The sequence below is a fragment of the Lepisosteus oculatus genome, chromosome 12, assembly GCF_040954835.1.
Source record: "Lepisosteus oculatus isolate fLepOcu1 chromosome 12, fLepOcu1.hap2, whole genome shotgun sequence".
NCBI lineage: Eukaryota > Metazoa > Chordata > Actinopteri > Semionotiformes > Lepisosteidae > Lepisosteus > Lepisosteus oculatus.
In genome coordinates this window covers 18,495,157-18,509,577 of record NC_090707.1, presented here as the reverse complement: position 1 = coordinate 18,509,577, position 14,421 = coordinate 18,495,157, and the positions used below count along the sequence as shown (strand labels likewise).

General features: G+C 35.0%; 1 protein-coding gene across 1 annotated transcript in view; it reads right to left on the bottom strand.

Annotated features, from left to right (window-relative positions):
• Nucleotides 1-14,421, bottom strand: part of pde1a (phosphodiesterase 1A, calmodulin-dependent) — a 116,460-nt gene that overhangs the window by 81,177 nt on the left and 20,862 nt on the right. Inside the window, exon 2 of the mRNA XM_015359072.2 lies at nucleotides 5,084-5,231. Within this exon, the coding sequence (XP_015214558.1) occupies nucleotides 5,084-5,231 (148 nt within the window). The remainder of the gene's footprint in view (nucleotides 1-5,083; nucleotides 5,232-14,421) is intronic.

The window sequence follows — 14,421 nt, the reverse complement described above, 5'->3', positions numbered from 1 at the left end:
GTAGTCAGGGACATTCATTCCCTGAGTATCTGAAGTTGTACCCCTTCAATAAATTCATATCACAGCATTAGGTCAGATTCAGTAACAACTGATGACTAATGCATGTTTTCCACAATTACATACTGCTGAGTTTGAATGAAATCCTTAGAGGAAACATCTGGGGGAGACTGTTTGCCGCATGTGTTCTTTATTCTGTGCTACTTCACACGTTAATGGCCACTTATGAAAAGTCTAAGCTTTATGGAGAAAATAAATTAATGTCATTTTCACATATCACATTCTTAAGACACCCAAAACATTTAGAATTCATAAAACACAACATGGACAAAGTTTAACTAATATTATTCCTGGTGTTGTCTTGGTGGTCATGAAATCTACCTACAGTACGTTTAATAGTTTTGTATGTCACAAGTGCTGGTAATGTAGTGCTATTTAACTGTTGCCAACTGACGGGCAACACAAAGACCCAAATTGACATGAAATACTTTCTAAATACGTATTATTTGTAGGATTATATACTAATGAAAAATATAAATCCATAAAACTGGGAAACCCATTCATACAAATACTATACTTACCCCTGTACAGGCTTTGAAATTGATGTAGATATGGTCTGTTATGTGTACAAAAAAGAGAATATAACAATATGAGAAAGGTTACAAATAATCCACTTGGTAGTTAGTGAGTAATTGATTGTTAGTGAGAAAGGACCTCAACCAGCTGTTTCTTCTAAGAAACTAGGGTATCAGCTGGTTAGCTTGTTCCACAACTTTTTGGGTAAGAGCTGTGCCTGCTATTCTTGGTTTTAAATGCTCTTATGTAGTTTCCAGTGTGAGAAGCTATTGACAGGACTTTTTTTTCAAAATCGATATATGCTACAAACATTTTGTATTCCCCATTTAAGAAAAATGTTCTTTATAGAAAAAATGTAAAATGTAAGTTTATTATGCTCACACAGCCATTCTGCTTTGTTTATCCAATCTGATTTCAAACTGATCATCTGTTCGGTCGAGCATCTCTCTTGGGTTTAAAATCCAAGAACTGAATGTGCAAAACTCTGAATTGGGTGATACTGATTTATAAGCTAGTAATCCGAAAAGTTCAAGTCCCCAAATACATTGTCTTGCAAAAGAGTTCAGACCCTTGCACAGTTTTCCCATTTTGTTGCTTTGAAGTGTGAAATCATGAAACTTTGAATTTGCAATTAATACTTGTTATATACACTACCTACTCCACACATATAAAGCAAGTACATCATTAATGTTAAAGAAAACTAGAGAAGTCATGATTGCTTAAGTGTTTAAATTAATTTAGGTGCACACAGTTACCCTTTGCCTTGTTCAAGTAGCCCCTGTCTGTGTGCAATAATATTGGTTTACATAATTCCAGACTAAATACTGTACTGTAAACACCGCTGTAAGATCCCTCAGTTAGTTAGTGGATCTCAAGCAAACATTCAATCATGAAGATCAAGGATCTTTCAAAACAATTCGGGATAAAGCTCTAAAAAAGCAAAAATCAAGAGAAGGCTTTAAAAAAATCCAAATACTCTTGATATTTCATTGAGCATGGTTAAGTTCGGCACCCAGACACTGCCTTGATCAGACTGTCACTCCAAACTGAGCAGCTAGGCAAGGAGGAAACTGGTTAGCAATGCCAACATGAGACCAATATGGACTTTTAAAGAGTTATAGAGTTCAGAAGTTAAAATGAGAGAAATGTCAGAAATATATCATTCTCTCCACAAAGGGGGCTTGTATAGAAGTGAAAAAAAATCTAAAATCTTGCATAACCATGTGACAAAAGGTTTCGTGGTCAGACAAGACAAAATGTGCACTTTCTGGTCTAAATGAAAAACATTAAATCTAACAGAATCCCAACACAGTGTCTAACTCGGTCAAAACTTTCCCTACTGTCAAGCATGGCTGTGGTGGCATTATATTTAAGTTCTGCTTCTTATCAGCTAGGACTGAGAAGCCAAGATTGATGGCAACATAGATGGAGAAAATACTGGCAAATCATAGAGGAAAATGGGCAAAACTACACCAAACTGATGTGTAAAGTTGATAAAGACTTACCCAAAAAAACTTTGGCTGTAATTGCTTCTAAATATTGAGTTTATAGGCCTCAGTATTATGCAATAATATATTTATTGTTTTTCTCTTTAGATTTTGCTAATATTTAAAGTACCTTATCTTGCACATAGATGTTTGCAGTTTGAGCATTCTCTAACCACTGCTTCAAGCCACTATCCCATAAGCACAAAGTATATTTCAACTGTTAAATCAACGTATTTTCTCAAACCTTACGTCAATGAGTTTGATGAAGATATTTACATTTGAATATATGAAAATTATAAGAATACATTATCTATTATTGTTACATTATCTGTAAAAAAACTGTTATAGCAGTGCTGAATTGAGTGTCCACAATCTGGCCTTTCATCCCTGTAGTATACGTAGTCTTATGCACAGCACCCCTTAGACTAGTCTACATAAGCAATAACAAAACACTGAAACAGCAGTCTCAGACTTAGTTTCTGGAGGGCCTAGTTTTATCTGGGTTTTCCACCAGAGCTTTCAGTTACAAAGTTGGTCTAATTATGTAATTAACTGCATAATTATACTAGGCTCTGTGGTATAATGAACTGTAAAAGAAAAATCGTATATATGTCTAAGAAAATAATTAGATTTAATTGACTACTCAGTTTGGTCTCAGATCCCTGTACTGAAAGAAACTGGTAAACAACAGAGATAGGTCACAATCATTATCTTGTAAAGAGAAACAGGTTAATAGTATTTAAATGAAGAAAATGGTCAATAATGACCATCTTCCCCCTGTCTTCTTCCTTAGTGGTACTAGAATCTATGTTAAAGCTGCAAGAACAAAAAAATGACATCAGCCAGCACAAAATATGTAACCAACAAATACTACAGTTTCATGTGAAGAATCCTCATTTTTACTGAACTTGCAAACTGTATGATTAACATTCTAAGTAGATAAGGGACTGTGTCATTAATATAGGCCATAATTGAAGGAGACAGCCTTCTACATTGTGTCGAACCATCCAGTGACTCATATGATCTGATTCTCATTTAACCTTACTTTAAATTACTGTCTCTAATTGGAGCCATTTTTACTGCAGTAATGAAACAGATATGCATGTGGCTGTGGTGAGTAATGTTTTCAAAATTAGATTGCAAGGGAAATGCTCAGAGAGCTTCCAATGATTGAAGACTGTCATGCATTTCAAACAGTCAATGAAATAGCTATCGAATGACACAGCAACCAAACAATACAAAGCAAGAATAGTTACAATAAGAGTTATAATAGGGTGAAAGAACTATTAAGGAACAGGGTTTGATAGTAATGTAAAAGCCAACAGCTCTATTTCTGCCCACATTTTATACCATAATCAAATCACGGAGTGGCCTTCCAATTTGTAAATGGACAAAGGCAAAATGTGCACTTTGATTAATGTTATAAATCCCACAGGTGTAATTGATGAAACACTTTATTTTCTGAAGATCCAACCGAAATGTTTTTTTTTAATTTAATTTTAAGCTATAAACCATTATCATCACTCTTTGTGACTCTGAAAAAACATTTAGAGTATTAAAATAAATGTTAAAATATTTATATTTTTGTTTTGAGAGGCTAAATGATGAAGTAGCGCAAGACTAACAGTACATGCCTTCCAAGCAGAGTATACAAGTGTGATTTTTGAATAATAATAGTACAATAATAGAGAACAATGAAATTATCACCAAAACCAAGACCTGATCCCTTGCCAAAGAAACTACCACTGATACGTTTACCACTAATATCAAACTACAAAACAAACTTAAGCGTGTATGTTGATGCATGATTAACATTTTCTAGACAATGAAAAAGAATGTAAGATATACAATTAATTAATTTAAATTAAGGAATGCCGTTGAAATTGCACAATGCACTAGTAAGACCTCATTTAAAATACTGTGATCAACTGTAATCACCAGTTTAGGTACATTTCTAGGCTCACAGGAATGTACTACACAGAAAGTCTAAAGGCCTGAAATGTACTTTATAGCTGAGACTTGATAGCAGTTAAATAACTGAAATATTTAAATTAAGCAAAAATAAAACAAGCTGTAATAGCTTACACCTCAATACAATCAATAATTGACCACAGATGGAATATATATGTGTTGTATGTAACTCCAGCTTTTGCTGTTGATTTTACTGTCCCATTAGTGGTCTTTTCTAACACCCTATTCCTCTGTTTCTCTAAACATACCTTTAGAAACAAAACAGATTGGCAAACCAGAAATATAATATATATAAGTTCTTGGGGAAAAATCTTTTTATTGGCGTGTGTGTGGCTTCAATAGGCATTGAGCACAATGAAGAGAAGCCAACCCGTATTATATGTGTATTCTTATCAGGTTATCATATTCATATAAATCCATAATTACCATTCACAGTGTCCGTGATTTCTATCACAGTAGACACTTACTGCACTAAATCCTCAAGTGCATGTATTGTACAGAGTAGGATGTTGCTATGGTTACCTATCAAGTTTCATGGTGAAAAAGGGAGGTTGAGCATAACGCATTCTATGATTTTTATTGATTACAATATCATTACAAAATTAAACAAGGTGCTGTCATTTTTATATATTTGAGCACACAAAAACAGCAGTATCTAAAGATTTTAAAGTCAAAACAGCAATTGTCTTAAATATATTAGTTGAGCCATTTGCAATACATCGAGAGCAAGAAACAATAATTTTAATAAAGAGGGAAGACACGAAGAACATAAAAAAATCAAGTGATAGTAAATAGTCAGTAATGAACACTAATTCAACAGGCAAAGCAATAAAATGTGTAAAGTGAGTAGCAGGCATTAAATAGAATGTTTTAAGTCTTTAATGTTATTAACAGATCATTTGCTTGATATAAATGATTCACTATAGATATGAAGGCTTTCAGAAGACAAGGACATAGAACTCTAACACAACATGCAGTATCTGTAAAGGCAGTATTGCTTCTTAATTCCATGCATATCGCAGTGACCACAGAGCTTCATCAGCAACCCTTACCTGACATTTGAATCATTGAAACTGGCACTCTCCTTGAGACTCTGCAAAGGTATACGATTTCCCATCTTACAGCTCTTACTTCTTTGGGCATTTTTCTTCCTTTGTTTCACTGTGTGCTGCGTGGTAGATACCGAATGGACTGGCTCATCTGTATAGAGGAGAGATGGCAATGTTATTAGAATTATTATAATGATAATGTAACAGAAACTTTTGCACAGATAGTTCTAATATTGTATTATGCAAGTTAATTTGTGTGTAAAAGGAAAGAGGCAGGTAATAAAAGTATTCTATTCATGTGTAGCTTATTAAATAATGATAAAAACACATTTATTTAGTTGTTTCCAGTTAATTTTTGTACTCTTTTTTGGTAACTTCTTAGCACTGCTAAGACATAACCTGGGATCATTATTTCAGTGTTCACTGAATGTCAAACAGATCATTTCACAAAGATTTTTTATGCTATAAAAATATTGCCAATATACCTTTTAGATGTTCCCTTTCAAACATAAAAATTCACCCTTACAACATTCCCCTTATGAAGAAGAAGAAAATTCAGTTAATTGATTTTCACTCCTCAAAGGAACAAAAAATGTTTTATTTTTCTGGATGACAGGAAGTAAATGTCGAATTATGCAAAACTGATTCACTGAAATCTAAAAAAATGTCTTGATTCAAAGCTTTATTGTACTCAAGGTAACATCCACACAAATATACTCTGTTAAAAACGTAATAAAACTAAGAAATATCAATTACACTAACAAAAGTGTCATACTTTATATTTAATAACTCTATAAATGTGATGGTTCAACTGTTAAAAATATACCCCAAAATGATCTTTTTCTGGAAGCAATCATTAAGAGTTCATCATTTAAGATCTCTGTGAAATATTATGTGCTGACATGCTATAAGGGTAAAATATATTATTGTCAGCAAGCTCCATAGTGAAATCTTTAATTATTTCCTGCCACTGGGTGTTTAAATTTTTAAAATAATTTATCTTTTTCTAAAACTGTTGAAAGTTAGTAAAACTAATCTGTAAGTACACTTGGAAAGGAATCTACATAATAAGTCCAGATAAAGATGTGCTGAACTGAATAGTACTTTGATATCTCATGTATTACTGCCAGATAACTTGAGGTAATGAACAGAAAGTAAAACCGATGCACACACAAGTCGGCAAAATTAGAATGGAGAATGAGGCATTGCTTAGCAACTTTTATTTAATTTTCCACGTTTAAATAATACAAATGAATACATTTATTTCAATCACAAACTATTCCAAATAGTGAAAATATAATAAGTTACAGAGTAGGATTGAATGGGGATCAGCATCAGCATGCGAGCTGCAAGGGAACACGTAGGTAAACACGCCAGCCGCCATATCACCCTGCAGCTCACAACTGGCAACCCACTGAAGCTAAGCAGGTGTGAGCCTGGTCATTACCTGGATGGGAGACCTCCTGGGAAAAGTTAAGGTTGCTGCTGGAAGAGGTGTTAGTGGGGTGCTCAACCTGTGGCTCATGTGAGTCCTAATGCCCCAGTGTAGTGTACAGGTGCTGTCCTTCAGATGAAACGTAAAACTGAGGTCCTGACTCTCTGTGGTCATTAAAAATCACAGGGTGTTTCTCGAAAAGAGTACCCCGGCATCCTGGCCAAATTTCCCATTGGCCTTTATCAATCATGGCCTCCTAACAATCCCCCTCTATAAATTGGCTTCATTACTCTGCTCTCCTCCCTGTGTGGTGAGCGTTCTGGAGCACTATGGCTGCCGTCGCATCATCCAGGTGGATGCTGGAGTGGAGGGGCGCTTTACAGGTTTTTATTACCTGTAAAGTGCTTTGAGTTGACTGTCCAGAAAAGCGCTATATAAGTTTAAGCAATTATTATTATTAAATGTTAATTCCATGCTGAAAAGGAGAAAGAAGAAAAAGAAAAGTGTTCTGTCTGTGGAGCTCTGTTCAGAGAGGGAGCCAGAGAACACTGACAGAGTGTCTCTAGGAATGTCAGAGCACTGAGGACCAAAGACCTCTCTAAAGCCATTTTACTTATTTCAGCTATGATCACACAGACCTTTTTGTAGCGTATGTGTACTTTCACTGGGATTCCAGGACACTTATGCTAGAAAGACATCAGATCGTTAAACAAGAACTTCACCTTCCAGCTGCTGTCAATGATCAGTTAAATTCATTTGCAGATGTCAGCTTTTCACGCTTCCCTTGGAATTCATATACCAGATTTCCATTTTTATGGACACATTTTTCTGACCCCTTGCACCCATTCACACAAGCTGTTTCTTTTAACTTCCTTAATCTCTTTCTTTGATATTCCAGCTCCTTCTCTTTTTCTCAACATAAAGAATATGTAATAAAAGTATGCATCTGGATGGATTTTTTTGCCTGTTCTTCTGAGATATTTATAAAGATTTCAGGGAAAAATACCTGTGGTCAGTGACATATTGTATTCATATCCATCCTACCAGCCATTGTTTCTAACATAAGCAAAGTTACTAATGACAGGAGGCCATTTAGCCCAGCTAGCTTATTTTGTGGCTAGTAGCTAATGGCGCCAAGCATCTCATCCACCCTTTTGTTAAAAGAAACAAAGGTATCAGCATCGACAACATGGCTGTGTATTTTGTTCCGTATCCCTTAAACCTTTGTGTAAAAAAGTACCTCCTGTTGTCTGGTTTTAAATGCAGTTCCACATAGTTTTCAATTTTGTGTTTGTGTTTCACTGTTATTTCAGAAGACATCCGCTGGGATGGATCCTTTACTTGAATTACAGTAGGCCCATTTGAAATGCTATCTTGTCCAAGACTACAAAGATTCAGCTCAGAGTAGGATATTCCTTTTAGCCTGATAATATAGCTACTTGCTATTCTCTGAACTGATTCCAAACAAGTTTTGTTTTGTAAGCTTTATGTGACCATAGCTGGACACAATATTCAGAAAATACAGTATCTTACTAGTAAAATTCAAACTAACTTAACTATCCTTACATTCTGTCTGCCTTATGTATTGCTTCTCCACATTTTCTAGAAAATTAAAACAATGTGTCAACACCTAAGTCTTTATCAAAGGAGGCTTCCTCACCATTTTACATTAAAGCATTTACATTTACATTGCTCACAATCCTGTAGGCTTCTGCTTCCTAATTTGTCAGTCAACCAATTGTCTTCCTCTAATTGGTGACGTGACAAATGGCAGCAAGTCGTTCTCCACAGTCTTCTGGGGAATGTAGTTCAGACAAGAGTCGACTTATTTTCTGAACCTTCCATCCTTTCACAAACCTTAAAGTCAATTTGTTAAATACCAATGGACCCTGGAAATGTCTTTATCTTAAGTGCTCCTAGTACCTCAAACGCTTCTATCACTAACATGTTAATAGGATTTAATCTGAAACTTTTTGTTTCTCAGCCAGATACTGATTTATCCCTTGGTGTACAACTGAGTGAAATATTTTTTTAGTACATCAGTCATTTCTTTTTTATCTAGAACTTAATATTAAATTACTGCAGAGATAATTTATTTCATTTTTAATTATGTTTTCTTTAGTTATAATACTGATTTAAAAAAATATATTTAGTATCCATATATCTTTCTGTCTCTGCCTACTGTAGGTCCTACTGTTCTCTCTTTTTACTTGTGTTTCCAGTTTATTACAGTATATCCCTTTTCTTTAACTGGATCCTGTTCTTTTTTTATCATTTTATAAAGTGGTTTATTTCCCCTTTTGTTCCTCCTTATTGATCTGGACAAAGGTTTCTAGGCTTACTATTGAGATAAATCGTTTCTGTGCTTCAAGCAGAACAGCATTAAACTGTTGCCATCTGTTCTCTACTGATACTATCATACCTAATAATATTTCTCTTAAATTCTTTCCCATTCCTTCATATTCTGCTTTTCTGAAATTATAAGCCTTTATTTTGGACTGAAGTTGTACAAGTTCAAAATATGCTTCAAAGCATGCCATATTCTGATCACATAATTTAGTTCCCCAATGGTTCCCTTACCTCTATTTTCCTCACTCTATCTTGATTGTTTGTATAGACAAGATCAATACCGGCATTCCCTCTAGCAAGAACTCTGACAAACTGAGTAAGGATCAGTCATTATCCATGTTCAGCATTTCATTCTTTTCACATGATACATTTGTTGTTTTTTCCCCAATTCCAATCCCAATCTGAGTAAAACTGAAATCATACATTACTTATGTTTCATATGTATACATGATTTTATCATAGAATGTGGAGTTATAATTAATATATGAATTTGGTATCTGAATCTAATACTCCTAACACTATGACTTTTGAATTGACTGTAGATTGTCAGACCCTAGTTCAATTGAGGGTAATTTCCTGTCTATGAATCCTCTTTCTCAGTATAGTCCTACACCCCACATCTTTCCTTTGTCTCTGGAGCAGTGTGCATTCACTAGTATTGTAGTCTTTATGACTGCTTTATGTGTCTCTGTGTTTCCTTGTTTCTTTCAAATGTAAGACTTTCAATGTATCTCACCACTCATTAGTATCCTCATTATTATTTTTTTCTGCAGTTTATTAACACATTTATATTTTCAAACAGAGCAGAAAAGGTGACAATGCATCCCATTGTTTCAGAATATAAATTTAATTCCAGTCTTGTTTCACATTTGCATTTTTAATCCCTGCCCTCTACTAGCATAAAGGTCCAGAGGTTTCAGTAAATGTTTACTAAATGTCAAACTGTACCTTTAGCCTAAATGTAAAAATTAACAGCATCACAGTGCATTACATGTTCTGTTCCCTCTTAACTTTGAACTGACCCACAGGTAGTTAAAGCAGTATACACAGAATAGCTTTGCAAATGTCTTAAGAAACTGAGTCATGAGTGTGAAAACGTGTCCAGGGGACTACTGTGGAGAGATGCAGAGGCTATGGAGGTGGCAGGTGTGAAAGAGCTCTTTTCAATTAAAATTTCACTTTCCATTTTTTCACACAACTGTGTCAGTGCACATAATTACAACTCAGGTTGGTGCAGCAAAGCAATTTATTGAGGATCTGAGGGCAAAGCCATTAATGGCATTGAACATTAAAATTTCATAAAATTATACATCAAAAGTTTTATCAGAATTATAAACATGACAAATGGGCAGACAGCACAAAATCCATTCTGATTTCACCGGTATCACAGTACTTGTGTGAAACAAGCCTCAAATTATTAAGAACAAAAAAAAGAGTTACTATAATAGCACCATATTACCATAACAAGCTTTGTACAATGTAAAATTTCACATATGCCTCAGTGTTACTGACATTTAAATGCTTTCTCAATAGATTCTTCATAAACAAACTTTGGAAATGTATAGTCAAACTTTTATTTTCTTATAATTATCCTTTCTTTTGAGATGGATACATCTTGGCAGTAACCGTAAGGACTTTATATGTATAATTAAGTAAAGGTATAATTGACTTGAATATAGGCTAAACCTAATGAAGCATAATAGTCACAGAAAATGCCCATTGTTAAACAGCATTAAACAGTATACCTGCCAAAGCAAACATATCAAGTAAATAGTACTTGATTTACCTAAATCTGTTTACTTTTTTCTATCTTCCTGTGTGCCAAATTAATTATATTATACTGTATTACCTCCAGGGCAGCACAAAGTGTAGCTTTCCTGCCTTGCAGAGCTGGAGCCCTGGGTTGAATTTCTGAGGTCCCTATCTGCATCCAGTTTGTATGTGCTCCCCGTGTCCATGTGGGTTTCCTCTAGGTGTTCCAGTTTCCTCCCACAGTCCAAAGATACTAGTAGGTTAATTGGCTTCTGGGAAATTTGGCACTGGTATGAGTATGTGCATGTCTGAGTCTGTGTGTACCCTGCAATGGACTGGCATCCTATCTGGGATTTTTCCCACTTTGCGCCCACTGCTTACCTGGATTGACTCTGTCTTCCCTACAACCCTATATTGAATAAGTGGTTAGAAAATGGATGGATAGATTTTAACTCTAGTACCACAAACTAATATATGGTCTCAATCTTTTATGGTGTTTATGGTCATCCTACACAAAATAACTTTTCATTGTGATAAACGTCTTTAAATATGCCATGCAGTACACTGTATTTCAATAAAATACTGTATATATGTGTTATACAGTGCCTTCAGAAAGTATTCACCCTCCATTGATTATTTCTCATTCTGCTGTGTTGCAAAGTCAAATTAAAGCATATTAAAGGGGGTTTTTTCCACTTCTGTAGAAGTAATTCTCTATAATGTTAAAATGAAATTAAGTATTTAGATGTCTTCAGAATTATATTAAAAATAAAAATCTGAAAATTACGTAATTGATAAGTATTCACCGCCTTTGTTTTAACAACCTAAATTGAGTGAGGTATTCAATTATTTTGAGAGGTATCACACTAAATACATTAACAAGGTACAGCTGGGTTCATTCATTCATTATTCATTATGAATCCACCTGTGTTCAATTGCTTGATTGCACAATATCACTGACTCACTTTGTGAGGTCTCACAACTAAAACAGCAGATCAGATCAGTCCTGCTGTCATGAAGACCAAGGAGCTGCCCGTGGAACTTCAAGATGAAGCTGTTAGGAGGACAAAAGCTGGAGAAGGGTATAAAAAGATTGGCAAAGCTTTGAATCTTCCTAGGGGCACTGTTGTAACAAAATGGAAAAAACATGGCACAACCCAAACACTACTAAGATTAGGCCGTCCTACCAAACTGAGCGACTGGACAAGAAGGGTAATTGTCATAGAAGTGACCAAGAGGCCAGCTACAACACTGACAGAGTTGCAGAGCTCTTTGGCTAAAATGGGAGAAACTGTCCAGACATCAACAATCTCTTCAGCACAGATTTGGCCTCTTTGGGAGAGTGGCTAGAAGGAAGCCAATTCTGAGAAAGGCCAACATTAAGTCACGCCTGGAGTTTGCTAGAAGCCATGCGACAAAACCTGAAACCTTTAGGAAGAAAATGTTGTGGTCTGAGGTAAAAGTTGAGCTCTTTGGCCTGAAAGCAAAGCGCTATGTTTGGCCAAATCCTTGATGAGAACCTGTTTCAGTCAGCCAGAGATCTGCATTTCCAGCAGGACAGTGACCCAAAGCACAAGGCAAAAACTATCAAGGAATGACTTGAAAAAAGGAAGGTTAGTATTCTGGAATGGCCCAGCCAGAGCCCAGACTTGAATCCAATTGAAAACCTGTGGTATGACCTGAAAATTGCTGTCCACTGATGCTCTCCATCTAATTTTGCAGAGCTAGAGCAAAGTTGCATTGAAGAATAGGCAAACATTCCACAATCTAAATGTGCAAAGCTCATACAGACATTCCCAAAAAGACTCATGGCTGTAATTGCTGCTAAAGGACTATGTACAAAGAATTGAGTAGGGGGGGTGAATACTTTTGTAAATGAGAAATGTAAGTCTTTCATTCTGGAGAAACAAATGTTCTTGAATACAAAATATTTTTGATTCATAAATGTGTTGAATGTATTGTGTTATTGAAGGGAAAAAAATATTTCAATGTGTTAAATTTTGAGGTATAACAGGAACAAAATGTGAAAAAATGTAAAGGTGTGAATACTTTCTGAAGGCACTGTATATATGATTTAGTTATATATATATGTTCCTGACTGTCTGCGGTCTGATAAATGTTACAATATGCTTGGTACCAGCTGAAGAAAACCATGACAGTTGTTCTACAAAAATATAGATACAAAATGTATGGTCTTTAAGTTTTAATTAAATTGCTTAAGTTAGAAAAAAAATATTTTGATTTGATAAGAACTCTAGCCAGACATCCTGCACAGCTATTTTTAAAAAAAAGCAATTTTACATTTTGATGTTCTAACGTGCTTTTTGTTTTCTGTTGTATTAATGAAACGCCAGGCCACTTTTTTCCACTTTATTGCTTTTTTACAAAAGATAGCAAACACTGCTTCTACTGCTTCTCTTGTAAAGTGTCAATGAATAAGATACAAAACGGTACATAGACATTTCAAAAGGTGAATGAGAGTAAATGAACATTATAATCCTACATTTACAGTAGGATTACAGTGTTAGAAACTAACACAAAGAAACTAACAATCAGCTCAAGCTAATGGATCCATGTGGTTGTCTTACCCAATATTTTCAATTCCTTTGAGTCTCTCGAGTCCACCTACAATGATAAGTACAAACCTGATGTATGGCCAGCTGCCAGGAAAATACACTGAACAATTTGTTCGTAAAATGTACGAGTTTAACGGAACAGACATTCTATTCTTGAAATGGACAAATGAGCAAATCAAAAACTGAGTCTATGGTGCATTGAGGCAGGGCACTGCTTTCCTTACATTATTTTCAGCACTGAGTTGATCTGCTAATCGAGCAACTGCTCTTCAGGGAAATAACTGAACCATACAAACACTTGAACAATGACACCCATTGCCTGGTTAATTTTATTGAATATTAACGGAGAGCTGTAGGTTGCTTCATTGGGTGGTGTTAAAAGGGAGACTGCACACATGACTTATATGCTAAACAAAATGGCAGAAGACAGGTCTGGTACACCCTTATGGTTTTTCTCTATCGACTTGTCATCTTCTACTTATTCTTATACTGTAAATTAGATATGTGTAATATTCTTGAGTACTAAAATGACCAAACAGTTCCAGCAGATTTTTTTTCAAATAACTGGATCGAAAATACTTTGTTCTGTTGAGGGATAAAATATATTTATTTGTAATCAAATAATTAAATTCTTTTACAGATAAAGTACATTTGCCTTGCGATTCAGCCCATTTGCAGTAAATTGGATTTGATTATGGGTGAGCAAGGCTCGTGAAAACCAGCATGTTTCATTTTTCTTGTTGCTATGGTAAAAATCAAAAACACGTTGTTAAATCGTTTTAAAAGCAGGAACTAATATGGATCCTATAAGTGTAACCATTACCAAGGGGTTGAAAAAAGGTTAATGGAGTACCTATGGACAAGGTCTAAGTCTGTTGATTTAGAAAGTGCCCTACAAAGAAGAACAGAGGGACACAGAAGAAAAGAAACACAGACATAATGTACATAAAGAAACAGGCAAAGCATAGTTACACATGCCTGGAAAAGAAGAAATCTATAATTAATTTTTTTCAGGTTTATAACAAGAAGAGAATGCTCTGCTTATGTGAGTTACAGTAGATGCTCACAAGCAATCTGTAATTCAAATGATGGTCAGAATGAATAAACAAGTGCCCACTGCACTTATTTATTTGAATCATCACATATTTCACACATCAGATTTTTACTATAAAAAGCAGCAGTGTAGTTTCCTGTCACAAGGCGGAAGATTATTATGTACAGTATGGAGG